Source organism: Rhopalosiphum padi, chromosome 3 (genome assembly GCF_020882245.1).
Source record: "Rhopalosiphum padi isolate XX-2018 chromosome 3, ASM2088224v1, whole genome shotgun sequence".
In the NCBI taxonomy this organism is placed as follows: Eukaryota; Metazoa; Arthropoda; class Insecta; order Hemiptera; family Aphididae; genus Rhopalosiphum; species Rhopalosiphum padi.
In genome coordinates this window covers 26,075,993-26,097,639 of record NC_083599.1, presented here as the reverse complement: position 1 = coordinate 26,097,639, position 21,647 = coordinate 26,075,993, and the positions used below count along the sequence as shown (strand labels likewise).

The 21,647-nt window shown below is 25.5% G+C and overlaps 1 protein-coding gene across 1 annotated transcript; it reads right to left on the bottom strand.

Moving 5' to 3' along the window:
- Nucleotides 1-14,469: 14,469 nt before the first annotated feature.
- On the bottom strand, nt 14,470-21,244 carry LOC132927225 (DNA-directed RNA polymerase III subunit RPC5-like). Its single transcript, XM_060991715.1, has 9 exons — nt 21,040-21,244; nt 20,866-20,967; nt 19,690-19,826; nt 18,143-18,336; nt 17,894-18,057; nt 17,155-17,344; nt 15,980-16,197; nt 14,973-15,136; nt 14,470-14,618 (listed from the first exon to the last, which is right to left on the bottom strand). Exons 1-9 carry the CDS (start codon nt 21,064-21,066, stop codon nt 14,516-14,518), a joined length of 1,299 nt encoding a protein of 432 aa, XP_060847698.1. The 5' UTR covers nt 21,067-21,244; the 3' UTR covers nt 14,470-14,515.
- Nucleotides 21,245-21,647: the final 403 nt, after the last annotated feature.

The following is a 21,647-nucleotide window of genomic DNA, read 5'->3' as shown; positions in this document are numbered from 1 at the left end:
ATTAAAAGATAGTAAAAATCTACCAGAATGTTTTGTTGAATTTGAATGTAAATTAAATGTTAATGAAGAATACACTTGTACAAGAGCTAAAAATTGCTGCTTTTCAACGTGAAAAAAATAAGAATATGTAATATTTGTCGAAATTCATATATAGACCCATGTATTATAGTGTTATGAAGTAACAAATTAAATGTAATTTATGAATGTTCATAATGGAAAATAAAAATCATTTTCATGTTCTAGTAGTCTCAAGGTTTCAAGACATTAACATGATTATTGAGTGTTTTAAAAGCTGTTAAAAGTATGAATTTGTAATATTTGTCTAAATTACCATATGAAATCACGTCTTATAGTGTTTATGAAGTATCAACTTAAATGTAAAATATGAATGTCAAAAATGAAAAATTAGAATCATATTCATAATCTTATGGTCAGGGTTCATTGATACTAACATTGTTTTACACTACAGTTAATTGACTATCAATTACATTCAGTACCCGTTACACGTACATTGCATAAAACCATTACTATTATCACTATCAGCTGGTCCATTTTTAACATAGGATGTTGTAACTTTCCCAAGTGGTAGAAATGTTAATTCATGTGTCAGCATGCCTTGTGTGATCTGCTGTCTTCCCTCTAAAAAAAATTAGTCAGTTAAATATGTATAATGGTTGGAGGATTAAATGTCACTACTACACACCATAAGGATAACGAAAATCATTATATGACAACTTATACGTGGACAACACTGAGCAATACAGAAATGGAAATAATCAAATAAAAACTAACCGATGAACTTCATTCTTATTACAAAATATTTGAAAACAATTTACAGTTGATACATTTATACAAATACTAATGTGAAACTGCAAAAATATATGAAATATAAACATGTAACACAGTTGATAAGAGATAATTATATTGATAAGCCATAAAAGATAGTAGAAATTATGTTAATCTACTAGAATGTTTTGTTGGATATGAATGTAAAATAAGTGTAACCAAAGAATACAGTTGTACATAATTTTAAATTGCCTTTTTCGATATAGTATGACATAAACATTCTTCAAATATATATCTGATTTGAACATAATACTATCAAATAAGAAAAGAACGAAAATACATTAAAACATCTATTAAAACTAGACAATTTAAATAACAATACTTTGGGATATGATTAAATTAAAACCCAATAATGAAATAAACTTAGTAAAAATAAAAAGATTTTTATAGCTAAGGCAAATTTTAAGAATGAAAATTACAAGCTTAAGGTGTTTACCAATCCTTTATTCAGATGTTTAACAAATTTCAATTTTTACACTACTATTAATTTACTATCAATTACATTCAATACCCGTTACACGTACATTGCATAAAACCATTATTATTATCAGTATCTTCTGGTCCATTTTCAACAAGGGATGTTGTAACTTTCCCAAGTGGTAGAAATGTTAATTCATTTGTCAGCATGGCTTATGTGATCTACTTTACTGCCCTCTAAAAAAAAGTAGTCAGTTAAATATTTATAATGATTGGAGAAATAACAATAATGATAAGTATTAAAAGATAGTAAAAATCTACCAGAATGTTTTGTTGAATTTGAATGTAAATTAAATGTTAATGAAGAATACACTTGTACAAGAGCTAAAAATTGCTGCTTTTCAACGTGAAAAAAATAAAAATATGTAATATTTGTCGAAATTCATATATAGACCCATGTATTATAGTGTTATGAAGTAACAAATTAAATGTAATTAATGAATGTTCATAATGGAAAATAAAAATCATTTTCATGATCTAGTAGTCAAGGTTTCAAGACATTAACATGATTATTGAGTGTTTTAAAAGCTGTTAAAAGTATGAATTTGTAATATTTGTCTAAATTACCATATGAAATCACGTCTTATAGTGTTTATGAAGTATCAACTTAAATGTAAAATATGAATGTCAAAAATGAAAAATTAGAATCATATTCATAATCTTATGGTCAGGGTTCATTGACACTAACATTGTTTTACACTACAGTTAATTGACTATCAATTACATTCAGTACCCGTTACACGTACATTGCATAAAACCATTACTATTATCACTATCAGCTGGTCCATTTTTAACGTAGGATGTTGTAACTTTCCCAAGTGGTAGAAATGTTAATTCATGTGTCAGCATGCCTTGTGTGATCTGCTGTCTTCCCTCTAAAAAAAATTAGTCAGTTAAATATGTATAATGGTTGGAGGATTAAATGTCACTACTACACACCATAAGGATAACGAAAATCATTATATGACAACTTATACGTGGACAACACTGAGCAATACAGAAATGGAAATAATCAAATAAAAACTAACCGATGAACTTCATTCTTATTACAAAATATTTGAAAACAATTTACAGTTGATACATTAATACAAATACTAATGTGAAACTGCAAAAAGATATGAAATATAAACATGTAACACAGTTGATAAGAGATAATTATATTGATAAGCCATAAAAGATAGTAGAAATTATGTTAATCTACTAGAATGTTTTGTTGGATATGAATGTAAAATAAGTGTAACCAAAGAATACAGTTGTACATAATTTTAAATTGCCTTTTTCGATATAGTATGACATAAACATTCTTCAAATATATATCTGATTTGAACATAATACTATCAAATAAGAAAAGAACGAAAATACATTAAAACATCTATTAAAACTAGACAATTTAAATAACAATACTTTGGGATATGATTAAATTAAAACCCAATAATGAAATAAACTTAGTAAAAATAAAAAGATTTTTATAGCTAAGGCAAATTTTAAGAATGATAATTACAAGCTTAAGGTGTTTACCAATCCTTTATTCAGATGTTTAACAAATTTCAATTTTTACACTACTATTAATTTACTATCAATTACATTCAATACCCGTTACACGTACATTGCATAAAACCATTATTATTATCAGTATCTTCTGGTCCATTTTCAACAAGGGATGTTGTAACTTTCCCAAGTGGTAGAAATGTTAATTCATTTGTCAGCATGGCTTATGTGATCTACTTTACTGCCCTCTAAAAAAAAGTAGTCAGTTAAATATTTATAATGATTGGAGAAATAACAATAATGATAAGTATTAAAAGATAGTAAAAATCTACCAGAATGTTTTGTTGAATTTGAATGTAAATTAAATGTTAATGAAGAATACACTTGTACAAGAGCTAAAAATTGCTGCTTTTCAACGTGAAAAAAATAAAAATATGTAATATTTGTCGAAATTCATATATAGACCCATGTATTATAGTGTTATGAAGTAACAAATTAAATGTAATTAATGAATGTTCATAATGGAAAATAAAAATCATTTTCATGATCTAGTAGTCAAGGTTTCAAGACATTAACATGATTATTGAGTGTTTTAAAAGCTGTTAAAAGTATGAATTTGTAATATTTGTCTAAATTACCATATGAAATCACGTCTTATAGTGTTTATGAAGTATCAACTTAAATGTAAAATATGAATGTCAAAAATGAAAAATTAGAATCATATTCATAATCTTATGGTCAGGGTTCATTGACACTAACATTGTTTTACACTACAGTTAATTGATTATCAATTACATTCAGTACCCGTTACACGTACATTGCATAAAACCATTACTATTATCACTATCAGCTGGTCCATTTTTAACGTAGGATGTTGTAACTTTCCCAAGTGGTAGAAATGTTAATTCATGTGTCAGCATGCCTTGTGTGATCTGCTGTCTTCCCTCTAAAAAAAATTAGTCAGTTAAATATGTATAATGGTTGGAGGATTAAATGTCACTACTACACACCATAAGGATAACGAAAATCATTATATGACAACTTATACGTGGACAACACTGAGCAATACAGAAATGGAAATAATCAAATAAAAACTAACCGATGAACTTCATTCTTATTACAAAATATTTGAAAACAATTTACAGTTGATACATTAATACAAATACTAATGTGAAACTGCAAAAAGATATGAAATATAAACATGTAACACAGTTGATAAGAGATAATTATATTGATAAGCCATAAAAGATAGTAGAAATTATGTTAATCTACTAGAATGTTTTGTTGGATATGAATGTAAAATAAGTGTAACCAAAGAATACAGTTGTACATAATTTTAAATTGCCTTTTTCGATATAGTATGACATAAACATTCTTCAAATATATATCTGATTTGAACATAATACTATCAAATAAGAAAAGAACGAAAATACATTAAAACATCTATTAAAACTAGACAATTTAAATAACAATACTTTGGGATATGATTAAATTAAAACCCAATAATGAAATAAACTTAGTAAAAATAAAAAGATTTTTATAGCTAAGGCAAATTTTAAGAATGATAATTACAAGCTTAAGGTGTTTACCAATCCTTTATTCAGATGTTTAACAAATTTCAATTTTTACACTACTATTAATTTACTATCAATTACATTCAATACCCGTTACACGTACATTGCATAAAACCATTATTATTATCAGTATCTTCTGGTCCATTTTCAACAAGGGATGTTGTAACTTTCCCAAGTGGTAGAAATGTTAATTCATTTGTCAGCATGGCTTATGTGATCTACTTTACTGCCCTCTAAAAAAAAGTAGTCAGTTAAATATTTATAATGATTGGAGAAATAACAATAATGATAAGTATTAAAAGATAGTAAAAATCTACCAGAATGTTTTGTTGAATTTGAATGTAAATTAAATGTTAATGAAGAATACACTTGTACAAGAGCTAAAAATTGCTGCTTTTCAACGTGAAAAAAATAAAAATATGTAATATTTGTCGAAATTCATATATAGACCCATGTATTATAGTGTTATGAAGTAACAAATTAAATGTAATTAATGAATGTTCATAATGGAAAATAAAAATCATTTTCATGATCTAGTAGTCAAGGTTTCAAGACATTAACATGATTATTGAGTGTTTTAAAAGCTGTTAAAAGTATGAATTTGTAATATTTGTCTAAATTACCATATGAAATCACGTCTTATAGTGTTTATGAAGTATCAACTTAAATGTAAAATATGAATGTCAAAAATGAAAAATTAGAATCATATTCATAATCTTATGGTCAGGGTTCATTGACACTAACATTGTTTTACACTACAGTTAATTGACTATCAATTACATTCAGTACCCGTTACACGTACATTGCATAAAACCATTACTATTATCACTATCAGCTGGTCCATTTTTAACGTAGGATGTTGTAACTTTCCCAAGTGGTAGAAATGTTAATTCATGTGTCAGCATGCCTTGTGTGATCTGCTGTCTTCCCTCTAAAAAAAATTAGTCAGTTAAATATGTATAATGGTTGGAGGATTAAATGTCACTACTACACACCATAAGGATAACGAAAATCATTATATGACAACTTATACGTGGACAACACTGAGCAATACAGAAATGGAAATAATCAAATAAAAACTAACCGATGAACTTCATTCTTATTACAAAATATTTGAAAACAATTTACAGTTGATACATTAATACAAATACTAATGTGAAACTGCAAAAAGATATGAAATATAAACATGTAACACAGTTGATAAGAGATAATTATATTGATAAGCCATAAAAGATAGTAGAAATTATGTTAATCTACTAGAATGTTTTGTTGGATATGAATGTAAAATAAGTGTAACCAAAGAATACAGTTGTACATAATTTTAAATTGCCTTTTTCGATATAGTATGACATAAACATTCTTCAAATATATATCTGATTTGAACATAATACTATCAAATAAGAAAAGAACGAAAATACATTAAAACATCTATTAAAACTAGACAATTTAAATAACAATACTTTGGGATATGATTAAATTAAAACCCAATAATGAAATAAACTTAGTAAAAATAAAAAGATTTTTATAGCTAAGGCAAATTTTAAGAATGATAATTACAAGCTTAAGGTGTTTACCAATCCTTTATTCAGATGTTTAACAAATTTCAATTTTTACACTACTATTAATTTACTATCAATTACATTCAATACCCGTTACACGTACATTGCATAAAACCATTATTATTATCAGTATCTTCTGGTCCATTTTCAACAAGGGATGTTGTAACTTTCCCAAGTGGTAGAAATGTTAATTCATTTGTCAGCATGGCTTATGTGATCTACTTTACTGCCCTCTAAAAAAAAGTAGTCAGTTAAATATTTATAATGATTGGAGAAATAACAATAATGATAAGTATTAAAAGATAGTAAAAATCTACCAGAATGTTTTGTTGAATTTGAATGTAAATTAAATGTTAATGAAGAATACACTTGTACAAGAGCTAAAAATTGCTGCTTTTCAACGTGAAAAAAATAAAAATATGTAATATTTGTCGAAATTCATATATAGACCCATGTATTATAGTGTTATGAAGTAACAAATTAAATGTAATTAATGAATGTTCATAATGGAAAATAAAAATCATTTTCATGATCTAGTAGTCAAGGTTTCAAGACATTAACATGATTATTGAGTGTTTTAAAAGCTGTTAAAAGTATGAATTTGTAATATTTGTCTAAATTACCATATGAAATCACGTCTTATAGTGTTTATGAAGTATCAACTTAAATGTAAAATATGAATGTCAAAAATGAAAAATTAGAATCATATTCATAATCTTATGGTCAGGGTTCATTGACACTAACATTGTTTTACACTACAGTTAATTGATTATCAATTACATTCAGTACCCGTTACACGTACATTGCATAAAACCATTACTATTATCACTATCAGCTGGTCCATTTTTAACGTAGGATGTTGTAACTTTCCCAAGTGGTAGAAATGTTAATTCATGTGTCAGCATGCCTTGTGTGATCTGCTGTCTTCCCTCTAAAAAAAATTAGTCAGTTAAATATGTATAATGGTTGGAGGATTAAATGTCACTACTACACACCATAAGGATAACGAAAATCATTATATGACAACTTATACGTGGACAACACTGAGCAATACAGAAATGGAAATAATCAAATAAAAACTAACCGATGAACTTCATTCTTATTACAAAATATTTGAAAACAATTTACAGTTGATACATTAATACAAATACTAATGTGAAACTGCAAAAAGATATGAAATATAAACATGTAACACAGTTGATAAGAGATAATTATATTGATAAGCCATAAAAGATAGTAGAAATTATGTTAATCTACTAGAATGTTTTGTTGGATATGAATGTAAAATAAGTGTAACCAAAGAATACAGTTGTACATAATTTTAAATTGCCTTTTTCGATATAGTATGACATAAACATTCTTCAAATATATATCTGATTTGAACATAATACTATCAAATAAGAAAAGAACGAAAATACATTAAAACATCTATTAAAACTAGACAATTTAAATAACAATACTTTGGGATATGATTAAATTAAAACCCAATAATGAAATAAACTTAGTAAAAATAAAAAGATTTTTATAGCTAAGGCAAATTTTAAGAATGATAATTACAAGCTTAAGGTGTTTACCAATCCTTTATTCAGATGTTTAACAAATTTCAATTTTTACACTACTATTAATTTACTATCAATTACATTCAATACCCGTTACACGTACATTGCATAAAACCATTATTATTATCAGTATCTTCTGGTCCATTTTCAACAAGGGATGTTGTAACTTTCCCAAGTGGTAGAAATGTTAATTCATTTGTCAGCATGGCTTATGTGATCTACTTTACTGCCCTCTAAAAAAAAGTAGTCAGTTAAATATTTATAATGATTGGAGAAATAACAATAATGATAAGTATTAAAAGATAGTAAAAATCTACCAGAATGTTTTGTTGAATTTGAATGTAAATTAAATGTTAATGAAGAATACACTTGTACAAGAGCTAAAAATTGCTGCTTTTCAACGTGAAAAAAATAAAAATATGTAATATTTGTCGAAATTCATATATAGACCCATGTATTATAGTGTTATGAAGTAACAAATTAAATGTAATTAATGAATGTTCATAATGGAAAATAAAAATCATTTTCATGATCTAGTAGTCAAGGTTTCAAGACATTAACATGATTATTGAGTGTTTTAAAAGCTGTTAAAAGTATGAATTTGTAATATTTGTCTAAATTACCATATGAAATCACGTCTTATAGTGTTTATGAAGTATCAACTTAAATGTAAAATATGAATGTCAAAAATGAAAAATTAGAATCATATTCATAATCTTATGGTCAGGGTTCATTGACACTAACATTGTTTTACACTACAGTTAATTGACTATCAATTACATTCAGTACCCGTTACACGTACATTGCATAAAACCATTACTATTATCACTATCAGCTGGTCCATTTTTAACGTAGGATGTTGTAACTTTCCCAAGTGGTAGAAATGTTAATTCATGTGTCAGCATGCCTTGTGTGATCTGCTGTCTTCCCTCTAAAAAAAATTAGTCAGTTAAATATGTATAATGGTTGGAGGATTAAATGTCACTACTACACACCATAAGGATAACGAAAATCATTATATGACAACTTATACGTGGACAACACTGAGCAATACAGAAATGGAAATAATCAAATAAAAACTAACCGATGAACTTCATTCTTATTACAAAATATTTGAAAACAATTTACAGTTGATACATTAATACAAATACTAATGTGAAACTGCAAAAAGATATGAAATATAAACATGTAACACAGTTGATAAGAGATAATTATATTGATAAGCCATAAAAGATAGTAGAAATTATGTTAATCTACTAGAATGTTTTGTTGGATATGAATGTAAAATAAGTGTAACCAAAGAATACAGTTGTACATAATTTTAAATTGCCTTTTTCGATATAGTATGACATAAACATTCTTCAAATATATATCTGATTTGAACATAATACTATCAAATAAGAAAAGAACGAAAATACATTAAAACATCTATTAAAACTAGACAATTTAAATAATAATACTTTGGGATATGATTAAATTAAAACCCAATAATGAAATAAACTTAGTAAAAATAAAAAGATTTTTATAGCTAAGGCAAATTTTAAGAATGAAAATTACAAGCTTAAGGTGTTTACCAATCCTTTATTCAGATGTTTAACAAATTTCAATTTTTACACTACTATTAATTTACTATCAATTACATTCAATACCCGTTACACGTACATTGCATAAAACCATTATTATTATCAGTATCTTCTGGTCCATTTTCAACGAGGGATGTTGTAACTTTCCCAAGTGGTAGAAATGTTAATTCATTTGTCAGCATGGCTTATGTGATCTACTTTACTGCCATCTAAAAAAAAGTAGTCAGTTAAATATTTATAATGATTGGAGAAATAACAATAATGATAAGTGGTAAAAGATAGTAAAAATCTACCAGAATGTTTTGTTGAATTTGAATGTAAATTAAATGTTAATGAAGAATACACTTGTACAAGAGCTAAAAATTGCTGCTTTTCAACGTGAAAAAAATAAAAATATGTAATATTTGTCGAAATTCATATATAGACCCATGTATTATAGTGTTATGAAGTAACAAATTAAATGTAATTAATGAATGTTCATAATGGAAAATAAAAATCATTTTCATGATCTAGTAGTCAAGGTTTCAAGACATTAACATGATTATTGAGTGTTTTAAAAGCTGTTAAAAGTATGAATTTGTAATATTTGTCTAAATTACCATATGAAATCACGTCTTATAGTGTTTATGAAGTATCAACTTAAATGTAAAATATGAATGTCAAAAATGAAAAATTAGAATCATATTCATAATCTTATGGTCAGGGTTCATTGACACTAACATTGTTTTACACTACAGTTAATTGACTATCAATTACATTCAGTACCCGTTACACGTACATTGCATAAAACCATTACTATTATCACTATCAGCTGGTCCATTTTTAACATAGGATGTTGTAACTTTCCCAAGTGGTAGAAATGTTAATTCATGTGTCAGCATGCCTTGTGTGATCTGCTGTCTTCCCTCTAAAAAAAATTAGTCAGTTAAATATGTATAATGGTTGGAGGATTAAATGTCACTACTACACACCATAAGGATAACGAAAATCATTATATGACAACTTATACGTGGACAACACTGAGCAATACAGAAATGGAAATAATCAAATAAAAACTAACCGATGAACTTCATTCTTATTACAAAATATTTGAAAACAATTTACAGTTGATACATTAATACAAATACTAATGTGAAACTGCAAAAAGATATGAAATATAAACATGTAACACAGTTGATAAGAGATAATTATATTGATAAGCCATAAAAGATAGTAGAAATTATGTTAATCTACTAGAATGTTTTGTTGGATATGAATGTAAAATAAGTGTAACCAAAGAATACAGTTGTACATAATTTTAAATTGCCTTTTTCGATATAGTATGACATAAACATTCTTCAAATATATATCTGATTTGAACATAATACTATCAAATAAGAAAAGAACGAAAATACATTAAAACATCTATTAAAACTAGACAATTTAAATAACAATACTTTGGGATATGATTAAATTAAAACCCAATAATGAAATAAACTTAGTAAAAATAAAAAGATTTTTATAGCTAAGGCAAATTTTAAGAATGAAAATTACAAGCTTAAGGTGTTTACCAATCCTTTATTCAGATGTTTAACAAATTTCAATTTTTACACTACTATTAATTTACTATCAATTACATTCAATACCCGTTACACGTACATTGCATAAAACCATTATTATTATCAGTATCTTCTGGTCCATTTTCAACGAGGGATGTTGTAACTTTCCCAAGTGGTAGAAATGTTAATTCATTTGTCAGCATGGCTTATGTGATCTACTTTACTGCCATCTAAAAAAAAGCAGTCAGTTAAATATTTATAATGATTGGAGAAATAACAATAATGATAAGTATTAAAAGATAGTAAAAATCTACCAGAATGTTTTGTTGAATTTGAATGTAAATTAAATGTTAATGAAGAATACACTTGTACAAGAGCTAAAAATTGCTGCTTTTCAACGTGAAAAAAATAAGAATATGTAATATTTGTCGAAATTCATATATAGACCCATGTATTATAGTGTTATGAAGTAACAAATTAAATGTAATTTATGAATGTTCATAATGGAAAATAAAAATCATTTTCATGATCTAGTAGTCAAGGTTTCAAGACATTAACATGATTATTGAGTGTTTTAAAAGCTGTTAAAAGTATGTATTTGTAATATTTGTCTAAATTACCATATGAAATCACGTCTTATAGTGTTTATGAAGTATCAACTTAAATGTAAAATATGAATGTTAAAAATGAAAAATTAGAATCGTATTCATAATCTTATGGTCAGGGTTCATTGACACTAACATTGTTTTACACTACAGTTAATTGACTATCAATTACATTCAGTACCCGTTACACGTACATTGCATAAAACCATTACTATTATCACTATCAGCTGGTCCATTTTGAACGTAGGATGTTGTAACTTTCCCAAGTGGTAGAAATGTTAATTCATGTGTCAGCATGCCTTGTGTGATCTGCTGTCTTCCCTCTAAAAAAAATTAGTCAGTTAAATATGTATAATGGTTGGAGGATTAAATGTCACTACTACACACCATAAGGATAACGAAAATCATTATATGACAACTTATACGTGGACAACACTGAGCAATACAGAAATGGAAATAATCAAATAAAAACTAACCGATGAACTTCATTCTTATTACAAAATATTTGAAAACAATTTACAGTTGATACATTTATACAAATACTAATGTGAAACTGCAAAAAGATATGAAATATAAACATGTAACACAGTTGATAAGAGATAATTATATTGATAAGCCATAAAAGATAGTAGAAATTATGTTAATCTACTAGAATGTTTTGTTGGATATGAATGTAAAATAAGTGTAACCAAAGAATACAGTTGTACATAATTTTAAATTGCCTTTTTCGATATAGTATGACATAAACATTCTTCAAATATATATCTGATTTGAACATAATACTATCAAATAAGAAAAGAACGAAAATACATTAAAACATCTATTAAAACTAGACAATTTAAATAACAATACTTTGGGATATGATTAAATTAAAACCCAATAATGAAATAAACTTAGTAAAAATAAAAAGATTTTTGCACAGGAGTAGTTCAGACGTTGACGATTAACTTGCAACCATTGCCTCGAAATTGTTATGCCGAATTTCGGTGTAGAAAAACTTCCTTCTACCTAGCTAATAAATTATAATCGATGTTCGATGTTATGGTTAAGTATATTATTCGATATGCAATAATAATATACATGCTCCGTGTTTAGTAAATGTTCATTTTAGAACAAAATTAAATTAATTTTTTTCTGTGATTCCGTGAACTAAAGAAGTGGGTATAAAAAGAAGGAGCATAGCTGCCCAGTGACACGTTTTTAAAATATTCATATGCGGCACTGATTTAAGCGCTTTATAACATTTTTTAGTTTTATCACCAAAAATTGATTTTTCTATATACGATTCATATGTGTCTAATAACTAGAGAGCTAGAATAATTTATAGTTTTCACTTTTGACAATTAAAATTAAAAGTTCCCAGTGTTTATCAAAATAATCAGAGAAAAAAAACGAAAGGATATAAATTTGCTATATCTTAATAAAATGTATAAATAGTAATATTATATTATTTTACTATTTTAACAAATTTTACTTTGTATTTAATTGCGTTTTTGTCATTAGGTATATAATTCGACAATTCATCATCGACACGAAAAACCTCCAATGAGTCCAATGTGCCAAATTTAAAATTTGCGATTTTGAGATATTGGTTATTGCTGAATTCAGAAAAAATGTGTGTTGCTGACTATAAATCGTTTATGAAATTATACCTCCTAAACACGATTAAAGATTATACCTTATAGTGCTCTGAAGTCTGAAGTGGTTAAAAATTTGGTCGAAATTACCACAGAATAGAATAACTTAATTACTTTGGAGATATTGTTATGCAGAGTAGATGTAGCGTCGTGTATGAAATATGACATATGCACATGGGAGATATTTCCATATTCATAAATGATAAAATAACAATTTTATATAATTGATGATAATATTATTACATTAAAAATTATGTAAAATTCGTATAAGTATAAGATTTGAAAGTTAGCCTTTAGAAATTTCACCAACGAAGAAGTAAAAAATGTTAAGTTATTTTGTTTTATTATTTTATACAATTATAATTTTTTAGATAACACAACTTATTTTTTTTTTATACAAAATTATTCAAAATATAATGTATCTGGCACCTAGTTTATTCAAATAATTTTTTAGTAAAAAAGATTTATTAACATAACCTCCTATATGATAAAATATTAACAATTTGTACACTAAATACATATATATTATATATATTAAGTTTTTTACTTCAATTTTTTTCAGAATAAAAATGTTACATTTTTTAAATGTATTTACATTTATTATTGATGATTTGTGATTTTTAAAACGTATTTCGTCTTTCCTAAAAAATGAAGTTTTAGCACATTTGAGGCCAATCAACTAGGCGTTGAATAGTTAAAATGTAGTTGTGTCAATTGTCGAAGAATAAAAATTGAGATTCCTTTAAGTTGGCTCATAAAAACACTGCTTTTTTCATAAAAGGAACAATTACCTTAGAAAAATTAAATCAACAGATGCGTATTTGAGATAAAATTAGTACCTAGCCTAACTTTCTAATGAATATAATTGTCGTTTACTGAAGATTAATTAAAATAAATTGCAAATATTTAAATGTATTACAATTACAGATTAAACAAATATTTTTTTTTCAGGCTCATGACAATTTTTTTGTACTTGTAATATTTTAGTAAATCATAAATTAATAAATTTTGTATTTATAATAATCTTATAGTTCTAATTTATTAATTTCTACTTTTTAAAAGAAATTACAGTTCCTCTTCATTTTGAGTCGAGTATATTTAGTTGTTACAGTTCTTTTTTTTGTTTATTAGCTTACAAAAATGTATATGATGTGTCATAATCTGGAACTATAGTTGTAATATTGCACTTTTATAATAATCACAGAAATAATTAAATGTTTACATGCAGTGGTGTCAAACCTAATTTAAGGGGTAGGTACCCGCTAGCACGGGTAGTTTTAAAGTATAAAAAATTATAGAATTTTATAATTTAGATAAAGAGCGGTAAATATAATATTAATGTCCATTGCCACACCCAAAAACAATTATTTCAGCACCACTGTTTACATGTATGTATTACTTAATTTACTTTTTAATAATGGTGTTTATTTTCTGAAAAATTAGTGTTGTTATTTAACTTTTTTGATGTAGAATAATGAAATAGTATTAAGATTAAAAAAATTATAAGACATTGAAAAATACTGATAAAGTTGTTTCAGTGATTAATAATGAAAAAAATCATCATCATGTTTGACATGTAGTGAGAATCAATAAATCAATCATGTAAAAAATAAAATTGAAAATGTATATATTATAAACAAATTTTACATTCAATTTTTTTTTGGTTTTTGTTCAAGCCATGTATTGATTTGTTTTACTCTTGTTGCCCACCAATCACTTTGTTCTTTACATATTTCATTATAATTTTCCACACTAATAAAACAGAAAAATACATATAGATAATTAAATTAGGATTATAGAAGAAAACCGTAGTTATTAGTTATTAATAATTAAAATTACAAAGTTTAGTAGACTGTTGAGAACTAAATACAATTCATACATTAAATACATTATTATAACAATGTCTTCTAATTAGTATAATAATTGATAAAATAAACATACTTTTTACTACAAAAAAAAAAAATATATTGATATTTAACAATATTTATACTGTTATGATTTTTTATGTAACAGATTATTTAAATTAAAAATTATCATACAAATTGAGACTTGTCAAAATTATATAAATATACAGATATTATTCTAATATAAATTTATTGGACATACGTTTCTAAAAATCCATCATTGTTGGTAACAAGTAATTTCCACGTTTTGTTTTCATCCAGTACTGCAACAGAGGTTAAAGCATCTTTAACTTCTTCTGGTGGCGCATTAAACATTTTCCCAATATTTTTACGATTGACAATCTGGTTAGAATCCAATAAGTGAATCTTAAAAAGCAATGAATAAATAAATTAATACAATTTAATAATAATTTAATATAAAACATTAATGTATTAAGGGTTATTCAGGGCAGATCAATAAACCAATAAACAGTATTATAGACAATTGCAGCAAGGATAAATTAATAATTTAAAAATATATACTTTAGACTACAGTATTTAGAAAATGTTAATAGTTTTATTTTTCATATAGCATTACAACTATCATCTCGTGTGATTAGTGAGCGAACTGCTCACTAATAATAGAGATGTAATATAATGATAATCAGATGTGAAATATGATCGATTGAATGATAAGAGCAAATGTCAGAATTCATAACATTATGAAATTAAATTAAAATAAATCATATAGTAAATTATTTGTAACTTATGTAATTAACTATTAGATATCTTACAAATTTACAGTAAAAGTAACTTACTTTTGTTCATAAAATGACAAAACTGTTTATCTTACTATGTTTTATAAATTCATGAAAACATAACATGACATTCAATAAAAAATAACTGTTTTTCAAATGAAGAATAATAGAATATTATAACCTTGCTATATTAAAATAATATATTATTAATATTATGATTTTAGATGGAAATTTATTTTTTAATGATTTTTCAACGAATTAAAGTAAGTATAATATATAAAAATCATTTATACATGCATTATGCATGTATAATGCAAATATATACAAATTTAAGTTCTACAGATAGGTGAATTACCACTACTATTCATTAATTATAATATTTAGTTCAATTTTTGTATATTAAAAATAATATATATGAACCACTAGAAATCAAATATAAAGTAATGAATATAATATTAATATAATATCTCACCATATAATCTCTTAAAAGACGCATAATTTCATTACTCAAGCCAAAATGAGAAGATATAGTATTATCTGGATATAAGTGTTCACTCTTTATGGTCCAATTACCACGAACTAAAACTGCAAGTTCTTTTAAATGAGTCAAAATTATTGTAACACTTTCATCAGTTGGCATACCGCATTTATGTAGTAGATCCATCAACATTTTTGTAGATATTATTTTTGCTAAAAATATTATAAACTTCAGTTTCAATGATACATATTAGCATATTTTATATTTTAAAAGAATCAGTTATTATTCAAATATATTTAAGTTACATTTGCTTAATTGTATAAATTATTTTCAAAATTTAAGAAAATCAAAAATAACCTGGACAAAATAAGGTATTTTTATTACATTTTTAACAAGAACCAATTATATTTTAATTTAATTTATGAGTTATCACACAGACGTTGCATTATTCTTCATTGTTAATGAATAACTATAATACACTTAGTTTTAATATTATGATTAACCTTATTAAGTTTATAATAAATAAGTAATTAGTTACATTTGATAGATTTTAGAATAAAAAAACAAGTACAAGTACAAGATGAACTAGTTACTTGCACTTAGGGTTTCCATATTTTGTAATTATTTCATTACAAGAAAATATTTGTCTACATTACATTTGATTTAACTTTATCAAACATATTTTTTATTGTAATGGATTTTTTTTTTTTTAAAGCGGTGTTTTGTTGTAAAAATATTTAATATAACGTTAGTGTTCAGTGCATGAGTTGGATACCATTTTACAGTAAGATAAATTAAAAGAGCATCTGATTAATAATATAATATTATTTTCTCTAAGTCTTTAATAGCTATCACAAAATTAACAAATAATTCACAGAAACGTAAAACTGGAACTGTTCTGGTCAGATCCGGGCATCTGGCAACCCAATACTCTGTCCAGTAAAAAAAACATGCTGATTATGCGCATCTCTATCTCCACGCAACAACCTACTACCAAGTCCAATTATACTAACGCAGGGTATTGCATGGGGTGGATGTACAGAAGTAAACACAATACAATATAAACATATAATGACAAATAATTATACCATATTTTAAAAATAACAATATTAAAACTTACTTTTAATATAATTGTTAAAAACAGTAAAATTAAAAAAAAAAAAAATTACCATTTAATAAAAATATTTTTATTTGTATTTTGAGTGAATATGATTTTATTTCACTGCGAGATAATTGACGTGCTCTAATTGCAGTAATATTTTCATCATTTACTTCTTTAACCATTTTGGTTATTGTTACACCAGGATCTTTTTCATCAATTATATTTGAATGTGGCAACAAAAACTTATCTAATTCCCCCTGAAAAAATAACAATAGAAAAAATAAGTGAAATTTAGATACACTAGTAATTAAATACTACTGAATATAGACCGTTTACACAAATTCTTCAAAAAAATATTACACAGTTTTTGCAACTACCATTTATTGAATACATACATTTAAAATACTTTAATTTTCTTTTTCATTTTCTATACCAAAAGAACTACCAATTCAAATAGATTATTATAATTTTCATAACAGTAAACATTAGCAACTCGGCAATAACCATCAATACTACAAACATATTTTACTAATACAGTGAAACTTCTGTTCAACAAAATATTTTCAAGAATTAGAATTAGAAATTGAATTAGAACCAAATTTCTGCAATTCAATTTAACACATTTTCCTATAGTAAGAATTTTGTTGTTGTCTGTTGAAACTTCTTAATATTCTTAACTAAATAGTTGCAACTACTGTAATTATTTACCACTATTAAAAAATAATTTTAAAATATTGATAAACCTAATGTATATAATTATTAATTGGTTTGATAATATAAAAAAAGCCAATTCTCTTTATTATTACCCTGGAGAAGTAATGTCCATTTGGAACAAAGCTTAAATCAATCCAAGGTTCCATTGCTCTTTGTTTGACCATCTCTTGCATTTTTTTCTTTTCACTTTTTTTACCTGGCCTATCTTTAAATTTTGCCATTATCTGTTCACTTTCTTCTTCTTCTTCTTCAGACTCTAAAACAATAATACATTTTAATACAAATGAATATATATAAATAATGAATAATATTATAGATTAAGATTTATATTGTTATTTTACCATTTAGGTTTAAGGAAGACTTTTTATTGTCATCTTTTAGGTCAATCTTATCAATATGAGACAATTTAGGAAGCATGTTCAATGTTTTCTTCAGTGGACATAAATGAATACTCTTACCAGATGTATACATTATCATATCAGTTGTATTTGATGATGTATTGTGGGATTCAAAACTTAAGTGGTCAACCATACCGCTATATTAATAATACACTTACTGTTTTTATTTTGGTTTGAAAATGCTTTTCAGAATAAGAACAGATCAGGTGGTGATGGATGAAAACACATCATGGTTTGCGCATCTATCTTTTCTAAGGCTATTCCCAATACATCAGCCCAACATGTCCACCCTTACTCATCATGACTAGGGCTGGGATTTATATATAATAAAAAACCAAAAATATGTACATAATATGTAGTTAAAATGGCCTAAATATGTAGTATAAAATAAAAAATATGAAATAAGAAAAATTTAAAATTATGTTAACGTGTAAAATTAAAATTAAATTCAAAATAGTTTTTGAATAATATACAATTGTTTTTAAATTCAAATCAATTCAATTTAAAAATATAAAACATAAAGATATTTTCACAAACACGCGAACTTAAGTACTGACACTTGAAAATTTGTGAATATATTTTATTTAATAATTTTTGAATATAAAGTATAATCTAAGATCATTAATGTATAGTTATTGAACAGAAACAAATAAGATAAACTATAATCAAGTTATTAATATTTCACTAATAGTTTCATATGCTCTTTTCCCATATGCATTATACACTTACAATTTTTATGAGTACTCGGAGTACTATTATCGAAGTATAAATGTATAAAAAGCAGACATTTTACAAAAAATGTTAAAATATGTATTTATAACGAAATATGTAAAAACATGTAAAATAAAATATGTTTTATTAAATATATAAATTTGTTTTATAAATATGTTTTATTTTATTGCAAATCACGTAAAATTAATTTATCATGTTTTAGTAAAAATATGTATTTAGTATTTACATACAAATCCCAGCCCTAATCATGACAATCACCTGCCGTAACTGTATATATGACTATACACAGTATCAAAATTGGTAACGATGTACAATTGAAAACAATCATTACTGAATCAGCTGGCAGAGAGTCAGGCGCTCAGTTTCCGATGCGTAAACCAGTCTGTTCTTATTCTGAATAAACTCTAGAATTAAAATAATATATTAGGTGAAAAAAAATTACATTGAATGTATAATATATAAATTGTTTACCAATTGTTTTTAATTTAATTTAAAATTTCAAAATAAATCTATATTTGTCTAAATAAACATTTATATGTTTTTAACCCGGGGTCTCCAACCCTTTTTACAGGGAGCCAAATCTGAATACATTTTGGCATTGCGAGTTAAATTTTTTTTAAATTCATTAATAAGAAATTAATAAATTAAAGACATAAAAACTATTACATTATTTTTAAAACATTAATTAGCTTGATGGTTTTTAAGCCTTTGTGGGTCACAGGTTGAAGACTCCCTACATTAAACAATTATGAATAAACCTGGGATAGCTGCTTTTATCTTTGGACGTTTTATCCATTTCAGCAGCCAACTCTTGCCCATGACCTTTATCATAATTTTTATCAGTGTCAAGTGCATAAGATATCTCTAATTCTTCACATTCAGATTTGTATTTACACTATAAAAAGAAAACACATAAATAAATACGGAACATATTCATAAATATTTTAGTTTTTTAATTCCCTGCCACCATGCTGTATAAAATGTATAACCTCACATGTCAAACAAATTTGATTCTTTAAACTTTTTTTAAGAATCACAGATTTCTATTAGATAAAATTATAAAATGTTTACTACTTAATTAATAACAATTTCATATTTCAAAAGTAGATTAATCCTCCTTAGGCTAAGAAGGATTATAGGTGAATGTCTAGTCATGCTAGGAACAAAAATCCTTCTATAAGCTTATATAATAAAAACATTCCAAATTTGTTAACAAAATTTCACTATTTATTGGTACCTTACATCTATTTAAGACTAAATACACATTGAATTATGTTTTATCATGATAGTATAATACAATAGTAGAATCTTTTGCATTATCTGCTTATTATGTCGATTTTTCCTAGATTTAGTATGTAAGTGATCCCGTCAAGTCTTCGTTTCTAAAGGTGCTGATAAAAAAAATTGGTTTTTACCTTTTTTACCTACAAGCTACCCTAGGAGGTTATGCATACAAAATTGAAATATATTAATGAATTTAACTGTCCAAGTGACTAGCAATCATAATGAAATAAAAGTGATTGGTGGCAGATAATGAGATAACATAAAAGATCCTCATAGCATGGTGTCAGCTTGCAACTATTGTATATGTAGTGTCAAGCACATACATATTTTATAAATTTTATTTTAAAATATTGTTAAAAATTAATTTAAATGAATAATTTACTACAGTAAGTTATTTGATACTAGCATTTAATTTGAATAAATAAAATGTGTAAGTGGTTATCAAGAGATCACAATTAAAGAATAATTAGAAAAGTGTCTTATTCTTACTAAATATGAATTATTAACTCCGCTACAATTAATTAGGTATACACAATATATTAGTATTATTTACTTTTATTTAAAAGTTTAGTTTAATACGATAAAAAAACCGGAAGATAGCAAATGGTCAAGTGACGATAATAAACAAATACTGATATTAATAGACATACCTGAGTAACAGTCGATGATAGTAATTGATCGTTTTTGGACAATCTCGTAGGATAGTGTAACAACAATAATTTCATTGCATCATTGCTCAAAAATACAGGTACCTGAATACAATTTTGAATTATATTAATTATCATACCATATATTTTAGTAACATTGACTTAGATTACACTTACTTCTTTAACTATTTCATCTTCCTCCATTTCAGTATTCACCGCAACCGAAGAACAAGACTGAACTAAAAGTCGAAAACACAATAAAAATAATAAAATAACTAAATAGTATAAACTAAAAATCGTAAAATACACTCGATAGTCAAATATTAATAGTCGGCACTCGGCAGTCGCTGTTAAATTAAATTCTTAATCACTCTTAAATGAACGAACGGTTTTTATCATGATTTATGTACTATCATAAATCGTGGTTTTTATCAATATACCATGGGAAAGAAATAATATTATCTATGTTTGACTTCAATGAACATCATCACTGGCCGCTAAATTGAATTTATTTTAAATTTTTATATTATTTAATGTAGACAGTTGTAGACATCTTAGTTAATAATATCATATTATACTTTAATATGGTATTATTAACTAATATTTACGTTTCAATGTTTCATAGATGCATACACGCGTCTAATTAAAGTATACAGAATATATTATTCAAACAAACCGGCTATTAAATCAATAAGCAACTTTATTTTTTACATTATACCCATGTCCACAAAACCATAGATCAGTAATCTTAACTAATCTATATCTGATTTGCAAAATATATACCA